This window comes from Crinia signifera, chromosome 2 (genome assembly GCF_055691185.1).
Source record: "Crinia signifera chromosome 2, ASM5569118v1, whole genome shotgun sequence".
Classification (NCBI taxonomy): Eukaryota; Metazoa; Chordata; class Amphibia; order Anura; family Myobatrachidae; genus Crinia; species Crinia signifera.
This window is the reverse complement of record NC_139218.1, coordinates 163,539,335-163,563,705: the sequence shown is the minus strand read 5'-3', so window position 1 is coordinate 163,563,705 and position 24,371 is coordinate 163,539,335. Positions and strand designations below refer to the sequence as shown.

At 43.7% G+C, this 24,371-nt stretch overlaps 1 protein-coding gene across 1 annotated transcript in view; it reads left to right on the top strand.

Moving 5' to 3' along the window:
* Positions 1–24,371, top strand: part of SARS1 (seryl-tRNA synthetase 1) — a 97,163-nt gene that overhangs the window by 10,014 nt on the left and 62,778 nt on the right. Inside the window, exons 2-3 of the mRNA XM_083173158.1 lie at positions 2,948–3,018; positions 22,426–22,506. Coding sequence (XP_083029284.1) covers positions 2,948–3,018; positions 22,426–22,506 — 152 coding nt within the window. The remainder of the gene's footprint in view (positions 1–2,947; positions 3,019–22,425; positions 22,507–24,371) is intronic.

Sequence of the window (24,371 nt, the reverse complement as noted above, 5' to 3'; positions counted from 1 at the left end):
GCAACCCCGACCGCTGCTGATCAGAAACTTAAGAAGAGGGGACAGTATTTGTCATGTTTGGCGATCACTGCACCAGGGGAGTGTGAGTAAGGTAATGAACATTAGGGTGTGCATGGGCACATCTATGCTGCTTCATATTGGTGCCCTCCCCACTTTAGTCTGAATGCAATTGGATATGGAGTACAACAATGATGTAAGTAAATGTTTGCTTTCTAGAACTCAGTCTGAACAGCGGTGGCTGCTGTGCCGACCACTAGGGTGGCCAATCCTGGATTTGGCCCTAAAATTGCTGTTATTTCAATTGGGATTAGACTGCGCATTTGCATTGTAATGCCAGGCACTGTTTGGCTGTTTCTGACCTCGGCCACACCCCTGCTTCAGTTTGCACTGCTACCTCCCAGCAGAAGAACCCCTTGTGCCTGCCCATGTAAATAATGCGTGGGGTGCCGATTTTTTTTGGGGGGGGGTGCATGTGTGTATGTGTATATATATAATATAATTGTCACTGATACAGGGGGCAGCCTGTCAACAAATATAAACAGACTAATTACCGCTTTGACATCACAAAGCCAGGTCAGATATCCCTGGTCTGACCCAGGTTCATTCCTTTCACACTAACATGGGTCGTCCATGATACACAAACCATCGGGTTTAACCCTTTATATAGTCCGACTTGCCTGGTTAGTTGACCCTGCTTATTAGGTTTGGTGCTTTCACATTACACCTCAACCCTGCAATAACCCGGGTTATTTGTGCAATGTGGAAGTGGTGATATAAAATTGAATGTAATATGTGCTAGTTGCTGCCTCCACAGGACACAGACACAGTGTTCAGCCTGTTTAAAGCCCAAAACACACTGGAGTGGTGGGGATTCCTTCTGACGGAACAAATCCCCTTCAGCCCAGATTGCCCTAAAACCCTGGAACAAGGTTAATGAAGGATGGGACGAACACCGCTACCTTGTGATTGCCTGTGTTTGTGCATGTGTGTTAGAGAGCGATGTAGTTTCACTCACTGCCAACAGATGGCAATGTGTCGGAGACACACAAACGGACACTAGACCTATGTATAGATGATCTTTTTCACAAGCAGAGGGGCAGCACAATGGCCTTTTGAAATAAAGACACTGAACAGTGTACTTAATCAATGTTTCAATGTTGGATGACCCTGTATCTAACATTGAAACGTTAAGTACACTGTCCAGTGTCTATGTGCATATGTATGTATATGCATGCATTGGGTAGGATCTGTATATATCCAATGAGAGTACTCGCCAATAAAAGTTTGATTGTAGCAAAGTTTTAATACATCACAGAAGATGCCTCAAGAAGGTTGACATTTTGCCCCATCCAGGCCTTTGTCAAGATACAGACACCAAACGGCTCCACAGCACAGGTGAGCAAGGCAGAATGTCATTGGCTGGCCGTAGATAGCATCTTTATTACATAATCATTGCAGGTGTATCTCAATCTATATTAATTGTTGGCTACATGTTCCTAAAACGGTCAAATTATCAAAATCTGATTAAATACCTCGCTATGTGTAAAAAGTAATCTGCACATATATTATATAAGGTGAGACAAATTGAAAAGGATGCTTTTGCTGTACTCCAGTGAAAATACAGCCACTGCTTTGCTCCTGGTCTCCGGTCCCGGCCACCGCTCCTGGTTTCCAGTGACCCACTCTGGCTGCCAAGCTCTCCTGCTCCCCGACTAGCCTACTGTTTGCAGGGTGCTTCCCCACTCAAACGGAGTCCCGGGTACGTTATTTAGGGTAAAATATGCCCTATAGCACATATTTGCGATCACTGACCCATGGTGGTTGCAATTCTGTGAGATCATTCTTCTTCCACCCTTCTTCTGTATGTAGACAGGGCTCTGAAAATATATCTAGAATGAATAGCTCCGTCACGAAAATCTGACACACTGTTTGTCTTCTATATGTCTGAGAGGGTGGCCCGCATCAAAACAAACACTGTCTCAGATCAAAATGACGATCTGGCGGAAAACTTACCTACACCAGCCTCCTTCCATTTCGGCAGACAACATTCATTCTGTTGGTTTTTCCTGGGCTGCTACCCGGGGGGGGTTTCTGTTACTCAACTGTGCCATGCGGCCACTTGGTCGGGAAAGAATACCTTTGTACGCTTCTACTGTGTTGATACTTTGGTGGCCTCAGAATCTTTTTGACCATTCTGTTTTGCAGATGCTTCGGTGCTCTCCTGCCCATGGTGAAGGCTTTGGAAAGTTTTTACTGTCTGGATACTTCAGTGTCCCCTAGGGGGGAAAAAAACAGGATTTTAGTACTTATGGTAAAATCACTTTCTCCGATTCCACAGGGGACACTGGGTGCCCACCCTTTACTAGGTTTTTTTTTCCCTGCCATGTTCTCTTTAATGAGTGCGATTGCAAGTTTTTGTTACTTCTGCTCCTACTCCTCTAGAAGTTGTTTATCTTTCTGTTTTTTTTTTTCAGGCTCAGGGGCAGATGTCTTAAGCCTTACAATAAGAGATAAAAATGAGTGTGAAAGTGATACACGTCCAACCAATCATCTGCTAACTGCCATTTTTCAAGCCCAGTCTGTAACCTGACAGAATCTGGTTGACTGTACATTTATCAATCTATTACGCTTGCGTTTATCTCTTGTTAAGGATTAATACAGGAAGAGCTAGCCACAAAAAAAAATTAATTGTCAGCTCCACTCATCCACCTTCTTTACCCACTTGATACTCCAGTGTCTCCTGTCTCCTCAAAGCACTATTTTGAGTTTTATGGTGTCCTCTTCTTTAAAATGTTTCATATATTGTGAATGTTGCCGATTTTATAGTCATGGCTCTTTTCTAAATCATTAGAATGGTCACGCAAATAACAACAATATATTTGAACATTGAACGTTAATGTTTTGTAAAAAGTCTTATTTTTTTTTTTATGGTTTTGTGTTTTTAAAGGCAGGTTTCAAGTAGACAATCTGAACAAGCTAAAAAATCTGTGCAGCAAAAACATTGGTGAGAAAATGAAGGTAAGCAAATATTTAAAGTAGGCTACAGTAAAGCCCCCATCCACTATGCAGACATATCTGAAGATACAGATCTCCTCAGATTTCCCTTGTACACTCCCAGGAATCTGATCTGAACCTGGGCTAAATTTTCACTCTATTCACTTAAGATACATCTGATCAATTCTAAAGGCCCCCATACATTAGGCCGACTTGTCCAAAGGACAAGTCGAACCTAATCTACTGACCACTCCCCTGGGGGGGGTCACATACGATTTGGCACTTGATGTGCCAGGTTTTGCATGTGATAAATCGCATGCGATTTATCACATGCAGTCCCCCCGGGGAGCTGCTGGGAGCTGAGCAGGGCGTGGGGGCTGCAAGCAGGCAGCGGACGCAGCCTGTAGTACCTGCGGTGGAGGGAGCCAGATGCAGAGCGGGGGACTGCAAGCAGGGAGCCAGGCAGGGGAGGCAGTGGGCGCACTGGTCCAGGCGGTGAACTCCGCGAGGGGACCAGAGAGCAGAGACCGGGTAGCGTAGGGGAAGCCGGGCAGCAGCGGGCGGACATAGAAATTAATTAAGTCAGTGATTGTCTGAGAGCTCTCTGTCAGAGAGCTCTCATCCAATTACTGGCTGTCCATTCATTTCTATGTGCCCGGCTTCCCCTACGCTACCCGGTCTCTGTCTCTGATCCCCTTGCGGTGTTCACCGCCTGGAAGTATCTATTTGCAGCATTCCCCCCCCCCCCACACCCAGGATAGTGCGCCCACTGCCTCTCTAGCCCGGCTCCCTGCTTACAGTCCCCCGCTCGGCTCCCTCCACCGCACGTACTATACGCTGCATCCCCTGCCCGCCTTGGGCTGCACATAAGATTTAACAAATCTTATGTGCAGCCTGTCCGACCTCCCAAATCCGACCCGACGCGCACGGGACCACGCATCGGGTCGGATGGGATGTCTGCACATGCGATTTGGCCCGATTCCTCCGAATCTGGTCAAATCGGGCCAAAATCGCATATTGTATGTCGGCCTTTAGTTAAACCCATGACAGCCTCAGATCAGATGGATCTGTGGTGCAGCACCAAGGATTTTTTGGTCAGATGGATGAGACTCACCCACATGGCTGATTTGGCCTTTTTTGTCAAAAATAGGATAAAGAGAGACAGAGAGGAGAGGGTCACAAGCTATGGGTATCAATCAGGTATACTCATACCTTGGGATCCTACTTGCCTGTTTCTGGGTCCAATCACATATTATGCTTTTATGCTACCCCACCCCCCTACTGTCACTACACTGCCCCTTAGGGTGACAGAAGAAAGAGGGAGAAAGATGGAGATGGGTGGTCAGGGAAAGAGCTTCATGGAAAGAGGGGATGAGAGAGAGATGTGTGGTAAAGAGGGTGTCTGATAGAGAAAGGGTGATGTCGGAGGGGTGCGAGCAGGTGTAAGAGAATGTCGGAAAGAGAGAAAGACTGGAGCAAAAGATATAGAAACATGGGTTGAAAAAACAGTTATGCGCATTAGCCGCCCTAAGGGACTGTTTGTGGTAATGTGTATCACCAAATACACAGATAAATACGATACTATACAGAAAGACACCAAAACAGTCCCTGGCGCTGTCATCTCTATTTGCCTTTCAAGAATTTGTACCCAAAAAAAGACAGAAAAAACAATAATAATGTGATATTGTTTTACATAAACATATGAACTTTTATATGATTTTTGGGGGGTTCTGTCGGTCCCGTACTGTTGAGTTTTGTCTACTTTTGGGCAGACTCCAAACGTATATGATGGAAGCGGTAATGTCACAGATAGGGCCCCAGAAACATCTTTCTCTGTACCAATACCTTCAATGAAGGAAAAAAGATACCACAATGGTGTAATACCGTTTAAGTTCTGTGTATTACATGTAGAGGGACTTTCTTATATTAAAGACTCGTATTGTTATCTTTTGTCTCCTTATGCAGGTAGACAAATTTGCATGAATAATATTAGCCTTGTTGTTTTCAGCTTTCTCCAATCTCTGATATTCAGATCTCATGAAAGATATAAAACTGATATATGGTACAATATACATCCTTTAATTACATAAGATACCATTTAAAAAAACAAAGAAGCCAAAGCAGGACTCTCACCGTGTTTAAGTCTAAAATAATTGTAGACTAAACAAGTATGTTGGAATAATATCCACAGGCGTCCCCAGAAAAAGCTCCACCAGGTGACAGTTCAGCTTGGGATCTGCTCCTCTTATTTATCCACCAACGCGTTTCGATACTCCAGTATCTTTGTCAAGGTGTAATAGGAGACAACATACAATGGGTTTATATACCCATAATCCTAAACATCTAAAATTGCCTATTTCCAGACATGGATGAGACCTATACCACTAATCCTATACATTCTAATATCAAGTCCGGAATCCAATGTCCACTTTTTCAGTAGCACAAAAACGTATTTCCCGCCGTTTAAGGATCCTCGTGCCGCTTGGATTACCCAGAAGCGGAAGTGATGGGGAGAGAAAGAAAGGAAATAAGGTAGAAAGCCATCAGCGGAATACATTTCACAATATATTGGGACTCCTCCACCTGCCTGTTAAAGCAAATACCAAGAGATTGTTTTGAAAACATTTTTGTATCACTAATTTGGTAGGAATAGGAAGTGTACGGATGCATTTGGCCCAACAGCCAAACAGAGCAGAAGTCTCTTTATGAATGGATGCTTTCAACCAGTCCATAGTACACAAAAACAATAACCTGGAAGTTACCATAGACAGAACAGGGGGTAGGCATGAATCCATTGTTGTAAAATGGCCTTTTTTTCTACTGTGGCAAGTAACATAATGGGAGAAATTTACTAATGAAAATAGGCATAATATAGCTGTGTTCGTATGAGGAAATACGCCTATTTTATGCATATTCGCATTTCTCTATCATCTATCCTGGTGATGCAGCTCAACCTTTGTATGTGGGAGGGTCCGCAGAAGCCAGGCACCTATGCTAAACTTTTCAGGGGGCAGGCTCCTCCCCTCCGCATCCCATCATGCTTCAGTTTCGTTTAGGTGCCCACTGGAGTGGGTGCTATGCTAAACAGCCCAGGTAGAGACAGTTAGGAGTTTTTTATTTTATTAAATTTTACACTAGCAGTGTGAATCCTCACACTGAGAGTGCAGCAGGAGCTGACAGAAGTGTGTCCTGTGCGCAGGGAGACACTGTCTGGTCTCCCTGCGCAGCGCTTCAGACTTCCACAGCGGTGCAGTCTCCTGGGCCCAGGGGACCCCCGAACTGGCTCCCCACGGGGGGGGGGGGGGGGTTTGGATTGTAGGGGATGGGGTTCCTGAGATGGAAATGGGCTTACAGGCTGGACTCCTAATGGAGGGCGCAGCCTGTCACAGGAACGTCCCAAGTGATCCTTGGAGGAGGAGGAGAGGCAGCACAGAGGAGCGGCCTACAGGGGGCAATTGGCGCCAAAAGCTACAGACCCTGCTGTGGCAGGGACTTTTGGTCTCTTCCTTCACCTTGAATTTTGGTGCCTTTGGAAAGTACTGAACGCAGAGCTGAAGGTTTCCTGGCAGTGACAGCTTTTCCTGAGCCACGCTACCCCCACCGATCGGAGGATCGCTGAGGCAGACAGCTAAGTACACAGCATACTTTTACTCCGTAATATCGCCTGTCATTTTGCACTGTGAGTGGTAATCCTGACAGAGAAGCAGTCTGCTGGTGTGGGGGAGAAAGCGGTGGCCCTGGGATCTTGATGCAGAGTTTGTGGCTTAGATTTAACACCAGGACAGATGGCTAAAGGTCCCCTGTTTGTAATGCTGGACCCAGTGGAGCACAGGCTCAGAGAGGGGATCAGCCAGAGCCTCAGTGGGCTGTTGTGTTAGGTAGGTCTGTGACAGCTTTTGGCTTTGGACGGACAGAAGGAGGAATTGGCAAGGTCTCCTAGGCCCTTATCTTCCTCACAACAGTCCCTTGGTTAAATTTCCTTTATCACAAGGGGAACCAGCCCTGTTGCAAGTCATGCAGGACACAGCACAGGGCATGAAAAAATGTAACACCTTCATGGAACAGTTGTCCAGTTCCGACTTCTCCTCCAGACATTCAGTAACCTCTCTCCCTATCCTAAATGTAGATTCTGAGGAGGAGGGAGAATGTGTCCCAGAGGATCATGGGGGGTGGGGCCGAAACATCGGCACCAGGCATGGAGGATTTAATCCTGGCAGTAAAACAGGCCCATAACCTGGCAGTGGAGGATAAGACTCCGACTCAAGCAGTTTTCAAGCACCAGCGTAAAGAGGCAGTCACCTTTCCTTCAGATGAGGGAATGCAGGAGTTGTTAAGTGGGGCTTGGAAAACCCCAGATAAAAAGATTATATGCCCTAAGAGGTTCTTTAATCTTTACCCCATGCCTGAGGATCATGTAAAATGATGGGAAAAATTTCCTATAGTTAATGCTTCGGTGGCTAGACTTTCAAAAGCCACTATCCTTCCTGTTTTGAGGGGGGGGCAGCTTTCAAGGATCCAGTGGATAAGAAACTGGAAGGCTGTTTAAAGGCCACATTTGAAGTGGTGGGTTTTACACTCAGACCCATCATCGCTTCAGCTTGGGTGTCCAAGGCCATGATAGTGTGGGCAAATACCCTTGCTACCAATTTACAGGCTGATACTGAGGCTTTCGCATGTGCTTAGATGCTCAAAGCAGCAGCAGAATACACCTGCGAAGAAGAGAGGAAGCAGTTAAGATGCTTTCCAGTGTTTCAGCAGTCTCAGTTTATGCCAGGAGAGCGCTTTGGCTTAAAGCCTGGGAAGCAGATAGCGAATCTAAAAAATCCTTGTAGGCCTTACCCTTTAAAGTGGAGTTATTTGGCTCCGAACTAGAGGCTATCATAAAGCAGGCTACAGGAGGAAAGAGTACTTTTCTTACCTACTTCAGGATCAAAATCTAATTCTTCTAGGTTTGCAGCCTTTCGGTCGTCTTTTCGGAATTTCCTAGAGGAGGAGCCTCCTCTAGGGGCCAGGGTGGCAGAGGACGTCCTCAGACGAGTAGAGGAAAATTCTCAGTCTCGTTTTGGCGCGTTCTCTAATAAGCAAGCGTCCAAGAGCGAGGAAAACACTCACACAATGACGAGGTGGAGACTCCACAGTCTACTCTGGGCGTGGGGGGGGGGGGGTCACCTACTACATTTCTGGGACACCTGAGCCCTTCTAAATCAGGATCCATGGGTCATCAACATTGCTTCACAGGGTTACAGAATCAGTTTCAAAGGCTTTTCTCCAACAAGATTTCTTCCTACTCCCCTTCCGAGGGAGGCAACGCGCAGAAAGGCCCTTTTGGAAGCAACCAGGTCTCTTCAACAGAGGTTCCGGTACAACGAGAGGGTTTTTACTCTATCCTCTTTTTGGTACCATGTACCAAGTTTACATCTTTGGGTGGATCATTTCAGAATGGAGTCCCTGAGATCAGTCCTTTTAGGTCTAGAGCGAGGGGAATTTCTTGCGTCTTTGGACATTCAAGACTCGTATATACATGTTCCCATTCACAGAGAGCATCAGTCCTTGCTTTGATTTGCGATCAGAGATTTACACCTTCAATTTCAAGCTCTTACCTTTTGGTCTGGCAACAGCACCAATGGTATTTACAAAAATTATGGCAGTGATGGCTGCAGTTCTGAGAATGCAGGGCATTGTAGTAGTTCCTTATTGGACGACCTGTTGTTCAAAGCGACATCAGCAGAGAGACTACAGACTGATTTGTCTACGGCAATTAGTTTCTTACAGGATCATGGCTGGATCCTAAACATACAGAAGTCAAAATTGACCCCAACTCAGTTCCTTCACTTTTTGGGAGTGGTTATGGATACCCACCTACACAGGGTTTTCTTACCGGAATCAGAAGCGGTGGAGATTCGTCATCTAACGCAGTCGATACTCCGGATACCTGCTCCTTCGGTGTGAAAGTGTCTGAAATTGCTAGGCAAAATGGTGGCGACATTCAAAACACTGTAATTTGCTCGCTTCCATTCTCGACCTTTTCAGTGGAATATTCTGGCCTGTTGGTCCGGGAACCACAAGACCATAAAGATTGAGACAGTAGTCCTAGATCAGGACACGAGGACTTAATTGATTTGGTGGACAGACTTGGAGACTCTTCAATGGGGGAGCTCCTTGGTGGTCACCACCGATGCCAGTCTCCAGGGCTGGGGCGCAGTCATCCAGGAATTGAGACTCCAAAGAAATTGGTCCAGAACAGAGTCATTACTTCCAATCAATATATTGGAGTTACGGGCTGTTTGGCAGGCAATTCCGCAAGCGGAGGAAAGATTGAGAGGCTTTCCTCTTCATATACAATCGGATAATGCTACAGCGGTAGCCTACCTGAACCACCAGAGAGGTACGCGAAGTAGTTTGGCAATGAGGGAAGTCTCCAGAATCTTCAATTGGGCGGAAAAGAATGTTAAAGCCCGAATGTATTCAGCCCGGGAATTCAGAATGTAGAATCTGACTTTCTGAGCATGGAGAAGCTGTTGGAGGGGGAATGGTCATTGTATCCAAGTTTTTCAGGAGATAGTATCTCGATGGGGTCTCCTGGAAGTGGATTCAATGGCTTCCAGGCACAATTGCCAGGTACCCATCTTCTGCTCGAGGACCAGGGATCCTCTCGCTTGGGCGGTAGATGCCATGACGAGCCAGTGGAATTTCAACCAGGCCTACATTTTTCCACCAATCCCAATGATTGCACAAAAAGGGTGAGGTCACAGGGCATCTCAGTGATCCTAATCGCCCCTCAGTGGCCGAAGAGGTCTTGGTACTCCAGCATTCGGGAGTTATCGACACATTCGTGGCGTCTACCATTACGATCAGACCTTCTAATACAGGACCCTTTTATCATCAGGAACTTGCTCATCTAAATTTGACGGCATGGCTTTTGAAACCTCTATTCTAAAGAGGAAAGGGTTTTCGGAATCGGTAGTCTCTACTGATAAATGCAAGGAAACCAGTATCATCCAGAAATTGCTACAGGGTCTGGAAGATTTATATTCGCGGGTGTAATCGTCCAAGGGCTCACACATCCAGATCTAAAATTTCTAGATTCTTGCAATTTTTGCAGGATGGATTTTCTTCAGGTTTAGGCCTCCAATCTTTAAAGGTGCAGATTTTGGCCTTTTCAATATATTTTCAGAAAAGATGGACTTTAATCCTGAAGTTCAGACTTTTCTCCAAGGAGTGATTAGACTGAAACCTCCTTATAAACTTCGTGGGACTTGGCCTTGGTCCTATTGGTATTACAGAAAGCTCCATTCAAGCCTTTAAGCTCTGCAGACCTAAAATTCCTCACATGGAAAATAAACTTTTTATTGCCCATTGCCTCAGCAAGGCGGGTCTCTGAGTTAGGGGCTTTATCTTGTAAAGTCTAATTTTTTTATTTTTTCATGAAGAAAGGGCTGTGCTGAGAACAGTACCTAAGTTTCTACCCAAGGTGGTCTCTTCTGTTCACCTAAATCAAGAGATTGTTCTTCCAGTGTTTTTATTCCTCCAGAAGAAAAGGGACAAACTAAAAAATTTGGACGTAGTGCGTGCTTTTGCGCATATATGTGGACAGAATGAAGGATCTACGTAAGACGGATTCCTTGTTAATTCTTTATGACGTACATAAGATGGGTTGGCCTGCTTCAAAACAGACCATTGCCAGGTGGTTAAGATCTGTCGTCGCATTTGCCTATACTAAGGTGGGAAGACCTGTACATTCAAAGATAAATGCACATACCACCAGGTCAGTGGCGTGCTCCTGGGCGGTGCGCCATGGAGCTACAGCAGAACCGGTATGCAGGGCAGCCACTTGGTCATCTGTTCACACCTTCACCAAATTTTATAGGTTCCCTGAGTTTGCATCGGAGGATGCATCATTCGGGCGAGCAGTGATGAGAACTGCGAACCTGAGCGTACTCTCCCAAAGGACCGACTCTTGAACGTCCCAAGGTTGAGCTGCATCACCAGGATAGATGATAGAGAAAAGGAGATTTTTGTAAGAACTTACCATTCAAATCCTTTTTGTCTGAGTCTATCCTGGTGATGCAGCGATCCCTCCACTACGCTCAGTAAGTACTGCCGTTTTCATGAGTTGTCATGTTAAATTGGTTATGTTATAAAGTTGTTTTGTGCATATAATATGTTCAGGCGATGTTCTGAGTTTTTGTATCCTAGTGTGCTCTTAAAGTTTAACTGAAGCATGATGGGATGCGGAGGGGAGGAGCCTGCCCCTGAAAAGTTTAGCATAGGTGTCTGGCTCCTGCGGACCCTCCCACATCCCAAGGTTGAGCTACATCACCCGGATCGACTCGGACAAAAGGATTTGAACGGTAAGTTCTTACAAAAATCTCCTTTTTTGACATTTACTATGCAGAAAATATATGAATTTCTATTCGTATTTATAGCGCATTCGTATTTATGAATGTATACGCCATCGAATGAATACGACTAGGAATTCAAAAGTTGATTCCTAATTTATTAAGCTTATGTAATATACGTCCGCTAATTTGCGGGATACGGCCGGTAAAATACACCTGGAAAATACACTTAATTTTCCAGGCGTATTTGGAAGAAGCAGGCTTTAGTGTGAAGAAAAAAATAATAAAAATAATGTCGTGGGATCCCCCCTCACGAACATAACCATCCCCAGGTTTTAAAAAATCAGGGAACAAAACCAGTTGGGGTTCCCTGTAATTTTTAAAACCAGGCCCAAGGGCTGGTCCTGGGTCCCAAAATACGGGGTACAAAAGCAGTAGGGGTCCCCCGTATTTTGTGAACCAGCACCAGGCCCAACCAGCCAGCAGGGTAGTGCCACACCAGTGCGGAGACTTTTTATACAAGTCTCCCCTGGCCAAAGTGTTAACTCCTGACCAGTCAGTCTGGGCAGTGATCCTGGGGAAGTAGGAACCACCCAAATGAAGGGGTCCCCCTCCCTCCAGAATTTACAGGCCCAGACTAAAGCCTGGGGCTGTCCCCTGTGCCCCTGGGCATTGGGAACCGGGCTGAAAAAAGTAGATAAAACTATTGGGTATTGCTGTGGAACGAAGAGATCCAGCAAGCCTTCACCACATCAGAATCGGCTTTATTTGCCAGGTATACTTGCGTATACTAGGAATTTGTTCTCGGTTTGCTGTGCAGCAGCCAGGTGGGTAACAAGTAAACAGTATAGAGTATAAACAATATAAACCGGTGGGGGAACATGTACAGTCATACAGAAAATTATTCCGAAGGGACACTACGTTAGATTATGTGCAAAGGGTTTTGGCGCGACTAGATAGTGAGGTGTTCATGAGGTCACGTTTCAACAGGTGAACCGCTTGTGGAAGAAACTTTTTAGGCTTCTGGTGGGAATAGCCCTGTACCGTCTACCTGATGGCAGCAGGTTAAACAAGCCCACGGCCAGGATGTAGTTGGTCCTTGACTATCTTCGTTGCCCGCTTTTTTGCTCTGGACAGGTCCAGGTCCTGGACAGAGGGAATGTCTGTCCCGATTATCTTCTCTGCAGTTCTGACTACCTTTTGGAGTCTGCATTTGTCTCTCTCGCTGGCAGAGCCGTACCGGACCAGTATTGAGGAGCACAGTACAGACTCCACAATTGCGGAGTAGAAGAGCAGAAGCTTCTGTGGGATATTGAACTTTCTCAGTTGCCTAAGGAATAATAGCCTCTGCTGTGCTTTTCCTACAATAGTTTCAGTGTTGGGCCCCCATTTAAGGTCCCGGGAGATTGTGGTTCCTAGGGAAGGAGTCCACTAGCGACACCACACTGTCCGCAATTGTTAGTGGAGGAACACCAACAGCCGTCTTCCGAAAGTCCACTACCATCTCAATGGTTTTGAGTGGGTTGAGCTCTAGATGGTTGCTGCTGCACCACCGGGCCAATCGGTCCACTTCTTGTCTGTAGGTCGATTCATCCCCGTCCTTGATAAGGCCAATGTCTGTAGTGTTATTAGCGAATTTGGTTATCTTTACTGATTGTGCCTCTGAGGTGCAGTCGTTGGTGTACAGGGAGAAGAGCAGGGGTACACCAACGACTGCACCTCAGAGGCACAATCAGTAAAGATAACCAAATTCGCTAATAACACTACAGACATTGGCCTTATCAAGGACGGGGATGAATCGACCTACAGACAAGAAGTACACAGCCCTGGGGGGCTCCTGTGCTGATGGACCGCATTTGGGAGGTGAATTCCCCCACTTTCACAACTTGTTTTCTATCAGTCAGAAAGTCCACAATCCAAGAACATGTAGCTTCAGGGACTCCTAGGCGGAGTAGTTTGGGGTGGAGGATGTTGGGGATGATTGTGTTGAAAGCCGAGCTGAAGTCGACAAACAGGACCTTTGCATAGGTACCAGGCATATCCAGGTGCTGCAGAATGTAGTGCAGGCCCAGGTTGCAGTAAGGAAGACCACCTTCCAAGAAAGATATTTGGTACTTGTGTACTATCACGGCGTCCATCGCATCGCAGACCATATGGCATGCGATGCGACATCGGCCGATGTACAATGGCATACAATTTTAATATTGTATGCCATTGTATATGGCATAAAATGCCATTGTATATGCCATACAATGCGATTATAAATTGTATAAGCACCCTAATGGGTGCTTACAATGCTTAAATGCACCCCCATGCCACCCACCAGTATAAACGTGAACCCGAAGCGTGGCGAGCGCAGCGGTACACGTCCTACGACCTTTTCATACCCCCACTATCCACGTCGGCGTGGAGTTGATTTTATAAAGTGTGGCGAGCCCGAAGCGTGGCGAGGGGACGCGGATACCTTCACAGGTATCCACATCCCCTCGTGGGCTTCACAGGTATCCACGTCCCCTCGCGGGGCTCGCTGCGCTCGCCACACTTTAGAACATCAACTCCACGCCAACGTGGATAGTGGGGGTATGAAAAGGTCGTAGGACGCGTACCGCCGGCTCGCTGCACTCGCCACGCTTCGGGTTCACGTTTATACTGGGGGGGGTGGCGTGGGGGTGCATTTAAGCATTAGGGTGCTTATACAATTTAATATCGTATATGCGTTAAAATCGCATCGCATGCCATCGGGTGTATGGCATGCGATGCGATTAAAAGTCGTGTGGCTTAATATCGGGGGCGCCGTGATAATACACAAGTACCAGATATTTTAATTGTATCCTATCCAGTGGTTGAAATGGCACAAGCATAAGTGTATTAAGTGTTAAGTTCTAATTCCATTGAGGCATAATAGATCTAATTTGAGGCCAGAGTCTCCTGAGAGCCTGACAGAATATTCACAAACCTTCAGACAAAAACTGCAAAACCTGTGGTAGCTCTGCCTCAAAGATGTCACATTTTCCTTTCAACCAGTCAATAAATACTTTCCATATACTGTAATATAGAAAAGATGATACTTTCTTGCTTGCATAAGAAGGTCTATCACAGGAAGGGAAAGGCCTTTACATCTTGGTATTTCCCATACAATCTCCACGCCATCAAAAACAAATCTTTCGGTTTCTGATACTGCAAGAGTCCGTGGCTTAGCATGTATTGAACTCCCGTAAGCTTTAGAAGCTTCTCGACCGCCATTCTCTACACTTTTGGGAACCATGACCACCTTGGCCAGAAAGATAACACGGTACTTATGTAATAACTGGGCTCCCGTTTTTATTATGAGACCGCGGGGCTCGCCACGCTTCGGGTACGGTGGCGAGCTGCGCTCGCCACACTATATAAAATCAACTCCATGCGTAGTTGGATAGTAGGGGTATGAAAAAATGGGGTGCATTTAACATGGGAGCCCAGATAATACATAAGTACCGATAACACTGCAATCATTTGCTGGGCTGTTTGGTTATATTTAAAGGGTGTTATTTAAAAGGGTGATATAATGAAACAACATATTCAGGGCTTAAACAGGATGAAAACAGATGAAACCATCACCAAAACATCTTCAAGCCTAAGAAAGTTTAAAAACCTACATGCCTTTCACCCTTTTGCAATAACCTCTAAAATTGAACGCATGTACCTAACTTGCATTCCAATATACTCACACTGTCACTATGCTGCCTCTTTAGGTTATTATAATAGCTGTATCACATACACAATCTGCTTCTATATTGTACTACCTGTGTTTGAAAATTTATACATTGATACCTTGCTTTCAAAAATATATTTTATTGATCCTCATAGATCACAATCAATATAGACAGCAGGAATTGGAAGCAAAGATGTCAGATGAGGAGCAATCCACGATTTTCAAATTTTTCCAAACAAACAATAATAATGAAAAGGAAAAACATAACCTGGTAACACCGCTGTTACCATGTAAGGTAGCCTGATTTATTTTGTTAGGGAGTTCCACGCTCGGTTGTTTTGTGCTCTGTCATTGCTGCTGTAGGCCTCCTCTTTGGCTCGGCGGAGTTGTCTAAGCTGGGCATTGAACCAGGGCTTGTTGTTGTTGAAGATGCAGGGACTTAGAGAACCACAAGTCCCAGCATGTGGGGCATTAAAGGGCTTGCTGGTCCCACAGCAGTACAAACAGTTAAATAAAAACACACAGACACACCATTAAAGTACAACTTTATTACACACTGAGCCCATTCATACTGATACTTACCTACCTTGACATGTAGGTAGGTATCCTATGTAGGTAGAAATCCAATGTGGGTACTTGTGGAAGGAAACCATATTCACGGGGGTCCTCCGGCGTAGATCCCATCATTCTTTCCAAGTAGGCATCCAAGACTTTGCAAAATTTAAAAAACAAACTACACGAACCCACGGACTGAGAAGAAAGTCACAAGCTGTGTTTACATTCTGTGGCTCCTCCTCCTGAATTGCGCTATTGGCCGCATAGCATCCAATCGGGAGTCAGAGATTCATCTAAGTTTGTTATCAGCATTACATGTCCTGGGAAGGGATAATGTGGTTGCAGATTACTTAAACTGTAATGTGTTTTGCCCTGAGATTATGAATTTCAATCTTTCAACTAATAGTGGACAAATTTGGGGTTTCCTGAAATAATCTTGATGACCACCTCCAAAAACACAAAACTGAAGCTCTGCTTTTCCCATCAGAGGGAAGTTGGTGCTTGCGGGATAGATGCCTTTTCGCAGAGGTGGGATTTCAAGATAGCATATGTATTTCCTCTGTTTGCTCTAATATCCAGAGTGCTGAGGAAGAATCAGCAAGACCAAGTATTTATTTATTTATTAACAGTTTCGCAGTTGATACAACAACAGGGTATTTACAGACAGTCAAAAGGTAGGAGGGCCTTGCTCGCAAGCTTACAATCTATAGGGAAATAGGTATTGTTACATAAGGATAGATACTGTATTCTTTATTGCATCGATTCCACCAGAATGCAAAGTTCTGTGACTGGTTCTGGAATTTGATAAGCTTGCCTGAAGAGATGAGTTTTTAAGGGAACGCTTTTATGTTTGGAGACTGGGGGGAGAGTCTTATTGTGCTTGGGAGGGCATTCCACAGAGTGGGTGCAGCCCGAAGAAAGTCCTGCAGTCGGGGATGGGTGCGAGTAATATGTGTGGATGAAAGACTCAGATCTTGGGAGGAGCGTAGAGGTCGTGTTGGAAGATATTTTGAGATAAGATAAGATATACTGTATGTATGTTGGTGTAGTATGGTTTATGGCTTTGTGTGTAAGTAAAATAATTTTGTATTGAGTGCGGTAGAATACAGGTAACCAATGAAGTGACTGACAGAGTAGCTGAGTAGCTTTGCAGACAAAGAACGTCTGGCTAGGAAGATTAGCCTCGCAGCTCCATTCATAATGGACTGTAGTGGTGAGAGTCTCTATTGGGGAATGCTAATAAGGAGACTATTGCAACAATCAATGTGTGAGATAATGAGAGCATGGGTTAGTTTTTGCAGTGTCTTGTATAAGGTAAGAGTGAATTTTAAATATGTTTTTAGGTACATGTTGCATGATTTTGAAACAGATTGAATGTGGGGTACAAAGGAAAGTTCTGAGTCAAGGATAACACCTAGGCAGCGAGCTTGAGAGGAAGAAGTGATTGTCCTCTTCTCAACGGCAATAGAGATATCAGGTTGGTAACTACTATTTATTGGCAGAAATATAATTAATTCTGTTTTTGAGATATTAAGTTTGAGGTTGGCGATATGACATTCAGGATGACACAGCAGAAAGGCATTCAGAGACAAGGCTCAATGCAGATCGGGACAGGTCCGGGGAGGATAGGTAGAGCTGAGTATCATCCGCATATAGATGATACTGAAATCCAAAGGAGCTGATTAGTTTGCCAAGAGATGAGGTATGGCTTGAGAAAAGCAGAGGTCCTAAAACTGAACCCTGAGATACTCAATCTGAAAGAGGTAGCGAAGAGGAGGTAGAATCACAGAAACAAACCCTAAAGAAGTGGTTAGATAGGATGAGAACCAATTGAGGGCTGTGTCTTTAAGACCTAGGGATTGTAGTGTTTGTATGAGTGTGGTCAACTGTGTCAAAAGCAGCAGAGAGATCTAGAAGAATTAGTAGTGAATAGTGGCCTTTAGACTTAGCAGTGACCAGATCATTCACTACTTTAGTCACTGCTGTCTCTGTGGAGTGTTGGGCACGAAAGCCTGACTGAAGCGGGTCCAGTAAGTTGTGCAAATTAAGAAAGCATGTGAGGCGAGTGTAGGCAAGTATCTCAAGTAGTTTGGAGGTGCATGGAAATTGAGAAATGGGATGGTAGTTTGAGAGAGAGTTTGGATCAGAATTCTGTTTTTTTTTCGGAATCGGAGTAATAACTGCGTGTTTGAACAATGATGGAAAGTCACCAGTAGAGAAAGAGGTTACAGATTTTAGTTAAGATTGGGATGAGCACAGGAGACAGATTTACTTATTTGTGAGGGTATAGGGTCAAGAGGAGAGGTAGTAGAGTGGAAGGAAGAGAAAAGTGCAGATACAGAAAGTAAGAGATTTGGGAAGAAATCTCCAGGTTTTTTAAAGCGGCAATCATTTACACTGCAAAACCAGTTTGATTTTGCAGTGTAAATGATTGCCGCTTTAAAAAAACTGGAGATTTCTTACCAAATCTCTCACTTTCTGAATATCTCATCCTATTTAATCTCACCCTTAATCTTCATTCGTGGGATCAAATGAAGTAAATGTGTCAGAGGGCTCAGGTATGGAATTGAGCAGATCACCAACTGAGTTGGAGCATACCAATTCATCTCTGATCTTGTCAATATTATCCCTGAAGTAGGAAGCAAGATCTTGTGCATGGATAGTGGATTGGGTGAGGGAGGGTTGAGAAGGGATATAAATGTATTACAAAGACGTTTTGGATTAGAAGCTTGAGCAGAAATGAGAGTTTGGAAATATGTTTGTTTGGCAGTTTCCAGGGCATAACTATAGGACTGGTAGATAATCTTGTATGTAAAGAAATCCATTGGACAGTGAGATTTCCGCCATTTATGCTCACCTTTTCGTGAGAGATTTTGTAGGTGTCTCGTTAATTTAGAGTGCCACGATTGTTGTCTAGGCCTACGTGTAGTGGGTAACTGGAGCCATTTCATCTAGGGCTGTTTAGAGAGTTAGGTTTAGGTGTAATCCCGCCATCTCAGGAGTAGTGTATGCAGAAATAGGAGCAAGCTGTTATTGCAGTGATGAGGAGAGTACTTAAATTAATATCATTAATATTTCTGTGGCCTTGAGGTGGATTAAAGGATTTCAGTGTTTTTGAGTTAGAAGTACTGGAGGACAGCAAGCAGGAGATAAGGTTGTGATCTGAGAAAGGGAAAGGAGTATTGGTGAATTCAGACACTGAGCACAGCTTAGTGAATACCAGATCAAGGCAGTGGCCCTCCCGATGAGTAGAGGAGTCAGTCCATTGGGAGAGGCTGAGCGGAGGTTAGATAGAGTAGTTTATAGGCATGAGCAGCATATTTTGGGCTATCAATAGCAATGTTGAAGTCACCCATGATGATGGTTGAGATGTCAGAGGAAAGGAAGTGAGGGAGCCAGGCAGAAAAATCTTCCAAAAATCGTGTTGGCTGCCCAGGTGGGTGGTAGATAGCTGCAACACGCAGCGAGAAAGGAGTGTAAATTCTGATGGAATGTACTTCAAATGATGTGAATGTGAGTAATGGAACCTGTGGAAGAACTGTTTATGTGAAGGATTGGGATAGTAATATTCCAACCCCACCTCCTCTGCTGTCACCAGACCTGAAGGTGTGTGTGAAGTGGAGATCACGTGTGACAGGGCTGCAGGGGAGGCTGTGTCTGGTCGTGGATGATGGATGTTAATTTGTTGCCAACAGAGCGTGCGTTCCATAACGCACATTTTAGTGATTTGGGGATGAAGGGAGGCATTTGGTGTTTGAGTTTCACTGGTTTACTATGTTCCTCAGAGTAAGGTGCCTGCGAGCGGGGCAAGCAGCTAGGGCCTGGATTAAGGGAAATGTCACCAGCTAATAGAAGCAGTAGAGAGATAAATGTAGCTGCAGGTGGATTGTGAATATTGTTTATGGCGACAGTTTGTGGATGTTATTGTTAATGTAGAGATATGTAAAAATCTCATGAGTGTTAATAGGGTCATGGATAATTGAGGCAGAAATGTGTATAGAGGGCTGAGTTTCAGGGAGAGCGAGAGAAGAGACTGATTTTGAGAGAAGACCATGGAGAGCAATGCAGAGCAATAGTTTGTAGCACATGGTGTATTTGAACAGAGTTATATAGGCAGAGAGTTATATTAGACTTGCAATAGTTAATACCAGCTTACTGGTGTTGCTTAGATAGTCATTTGTAAACCCACCATATGTGAGTGTACTCTGACTAGCACAGCTGGCTATGGCTTGCAGTGAAGTAAATGTTTTCAGTTGTGGAGTTACCCTGTATTTGGCGAAGCAGACACCAGCCTAATATGGCTCCAATTAGCAAGGTATCAATGACATCATAATTTCAACAGCGGTGTTAACATGTTATGTTTTTCCTTTTCCTTATTAATGTTTGTTTGGAAAAATTTGAAAATCGTGGATTGCTCCTCACCTGACATCTTTGTTTCCAATTCCTGCTGTCCTATATTGATTGTGATTTATGAGGATCAATAAAATATATTTTTGAAAGCAAGGTATCAATGTATAAATTTTCAAACACAGGTAGTACAATATAGAAGCAGATTGTGTATGTGATACAGCTATTATAATAACCTAAAGAGGCAGCATAGTGACAGTGTGAGTATATTGGAATGCAAGTTAGGTACATGCGTTCAATTTTAGAGGTTATTGCAAAAGGGTGAAAGGCATGTAGGTTTTTAAACTCTTAGGCTTGAAGATGTTTTGGTGATGGTTTCATCTGTTTTCATCCTGTATAAGCCCTGAATGTTTCATTATTTCGGCCTTTTTAAATAACACCTTTTAAATATAACCCAACAGCCCAGCAAATGATTGCAGTGTTATCTTTCTGGCCAAGAATGTCATGGTTCCCAACAGTGTAGAGAATGGCGGTCGAGAAGCTTCTAAAGCTTACGGGAGTTCCATACATGCTAAGCCAAGGACCCTTGCAGTATCAGATGGTGTGGAGATTGAATGGGAAATACCAAGATGTAAAGGCCTTTCCCTTCCTGTGATAGACCTTCTTATGCAAGCAAGAAAGTATCATCTTTTATATATTACAGTATATGGAAAGTATTTATTGACTGGTTGAAAGGAAAATGTGACATCTTTGAGGCAGAGCTACCACAGGTTTTGAAGTTTTTGTCTGAAGGTTTGTGTATATTCTGTCAGGCTCTCAGGAGACTCTGGCCTCGAATTAGATCTATTATGCCTCAATGGAATTAGAACTTAACACTTAATACACTTATGCTTGTGCCATTTCAACCGCTGGATAGGATGCAATTAAAATATCTGGTTCTTGTGTATTATCACGGCGCCCCCGATATTAAGTCACACGACTTTTAATCGCATCGCATGCTATACACCGGGTGCACACCGATGCGATGGATTTAAAATTGTAAAAGCCCCCTAATGGGTGCTTACAATGTTAAATGCACCCCCACGCCACCCCCAGTATGAACGCCAACCCGAAACGTGGCGAGCGCAGCGGTACGCGTCCTCCGACCTTTTCATACCCCCACTATCCATGTCGGTGTGCAGTTGATCTTATATAGCCCAAAGCGTGGCGAGCGGACGCGTATTACATGTTAATGTTACATGTATTCCGCGTCCCCTCGCGGGGCTCGCCACACTTCGGACTCGGTGGCTCGCTGCGCTCACCACACTATATAAAATCAACTCCACGCCGATGTGGATAGTGGGGGTATGAAAAGGTCGGAGGACGCGTACCGCTGCGCTCGCCACGCTTCGGGTTCACGTTCATAGTGGGGGTGCATTTAACATTGTAAGCCACCATTAGGGTGCTTATACAAGTTAGCATTGTATGCCATATACAATGCTATACAATTTTAACATTGTATGACATCGGGGAAAATCTCGTCGCATCGCATACCATCGCATGCCTTATGGTCTGCGATGCGATGGGCGCCGTGATACTACACAAGTACCAAATATCTTTCTTGGAAGGTGGTCTTCCTTACTGCAATAACTTCATCCAGACGCATCAGAGAATTACAGGCCTTATGGGTTCAAGAGCCACATTTAAATCTTTTTCTTCCCAAGTGGGGTCCTCTCTTCATATGAACCAGGAGATTATTTTGCCCTCTTCTTCTTTTTTTTTTTTATTTTTTTTTTTTATCCCATAAATAAGAGGAAAATCTACATTCTTTAGATGTGATCTGTGGTTTTAGGAAAGTAAGGAATTTGTTATTCTAGTCTGTGCAAGGAAAGGTTTTGCTCTAACTAAGCAAACCCTTGTCTGCTTCATGTGCTAAAGAGGCTCAGGTGTCTGTAGAGATATGTGCAGCAGCCACCTGGTCATAAGTGTGACTTTTTCTAAACCTTATGCGCTGGAGGTGTCTAAGGAACTGTTTGGTGGCCATGTCCTAAATCTGGCCATGGCTTAAGGTATTATATTGCCCTCCCCTTTGTTATGCTTTGGTATATCCCATTGTGAAAGGGACGGCCATGAAGTATTCTGAAGAAATGGAATTATCGTAAACATGATCCGCTATTTTCTCAGACACTCTTGGTTTTATATTGTAACGGCTAAACTTAATTTAATGTCCTTTAATTAAAAATAATAAATTGGAACAAATAAATATGTATAAAGTTTAACGAGAAAGCTACAGTGTCTCACATTTCTCTAATATCCTCCTTTTTCAATAGTTTATGATATTTATTCACCAATCTGTAAATACACTGTTTTATGTCTGCAATGCACTATAAGTACAGTATTTTTTTTCTGGTACAAAAAACTTGCATGAAATGTAATATTTTATTTTTTGAACACTACACTTTTTATATATTTCTATTTTTGTATAATTTTTCCCCCATTTTTTTTTTTCTCTTTTTGTAGAAAAAGGAGCCTCTTGGTGACAGTGATGCTCTTCCAGACAGTGCTTCTAATCTAGACCAATTAACAGCCGAAATTCTGGTTGTGAGTATGTCATAAATTATCAGCAGTTACCTATATTAAGGTAGAAACTAAGAAAATAGTGGTAGTGAAAAAATGTCTGAAATGATTGCTTGGACCATTGAAGAATAATAGAATATATTATTAGAGGTAGTTAATAATCATAGTATTCTATTGAGAATGCGCAGGATACTGTAGCCAATTGGACTATGTTTACAAACCTTGGTAAGATTACTTTCAGTAAGGTTCCTGGGACCAGGAGCTGCATACCTGAGGTATCTGCTGGGTTTGTTATATTTTTATTTATTCTACCCAAATGGGGTAACACATTTGACCCCTGCCAGCTAATAACAAACGGCACATTCATACTCACGGCTTTAAAACAGGTTGGTATGCCTATATATTTTGCAGTTCAGTGTGGCACTCCTAATTACTGTATCCAGCAGCCGTGGGTGCCTCCAGGCACAATTTGTAGCAGGCAGTTTTCAAGCAGTAAACTGCAGCACTCCACGATTTTGAAAAAGCAGTGTATCTATGTGACCAAAGTTTTAGGACGCCAATAGCCCCTTTATTAAAAAAAATATATATATTTATTTTATGCACCAACACAGAAGGTGGTGGTAGTAGTAGTAGTAGTAGTAGTACGTTTATTTATAAGGCGCCGCAAATTGTCCGCAGCGCCATACATAGCAAACAAAAAACAAATTACAAGGTAACGTACAGGGTGTGTTGAAAAATACAGTATAAATAGGGGTGTGATGGCACCGTCGACTACTCGTGTCGCACAGTGTTAGACGACTGTGGTTACTTTCATAGCCCTGGTCCTGCTCATGGACTTTACTTAATTATAGTACGTTATTAGGTATATTCTGTATAATTATTATATGGTATAGCTATATTTTACCTGTTATATATGGAATATGTACTTTATTTGGTTATACTGTGCTTAATGTAATTGTTAAGATGAATAGGTCTAGGCCAGAGTGTTATTTACTATAGGTTAACTTTCCCATTGTTCTAAGTCTGATGTTAATCAAATGGGATTAACATAAGTAGTAAACAGTGTATGGTTGGATATACAGGTAATCTGATCATGTACACCCCATTGTATGAGAACAACAAGAAAAGAGAATTTGTTATGGATGCACTCCTTCGAAAAACAATAAGACCAAGAATTTATTGGAAAGATTCCTTTTTATACTTTAAAAAGGTGGCAGCTCCTCTTATCTTTATTGGTATAGGTTGGATAAGGAGACAGCCACGATTAGCGAAATTAGAGGTTAAAAATTACAGTAACATACATACATTTAGTGACAATGGAAAAGAAAGATGTGTTTTCAGATTTTAAAATGTAGGTAGGGATGACTGTCAGTTATGGTGTTTGACAAAATTACGGGGTGTATTCCCCACCAGGATATTACAGTGTACTCCTTTTTAATCTTTGAACAATATAATTACCACTCTGATACACTTATTAAACAGAAAATAAAAATATGCCTAAATTGGCTTTCTGCGGTGTAGTGGTTAATTACTTTATTGCAAGGAAGACTGTTTGGAAAAAGGCAGGTAAGTGTGGTTTTATGGGGTACTTCACATTGACCAGATGGTTAGTTTGTATCTGTCTACAATCTGGCTTAGTGCCCAGAAATTTGAGACGGAGTGTTATAGTCTGTATAGTTTCTCCTATAAAGACATGCAGCAGCAGCGCCACCTGCTGGAAGCCTTTAATATTGGTGCTATTGCAATAGATATTTCATGCACCACTTAGATAGATGTCTCAGACTGTGGAAATGTGACACAACAGTGCCATCTACTGGACAGTTTTATTACTGGTACTGGTTCAATTGAATTATAAGGCACCCCACTAGTACCCTTATACTTAATAGTAT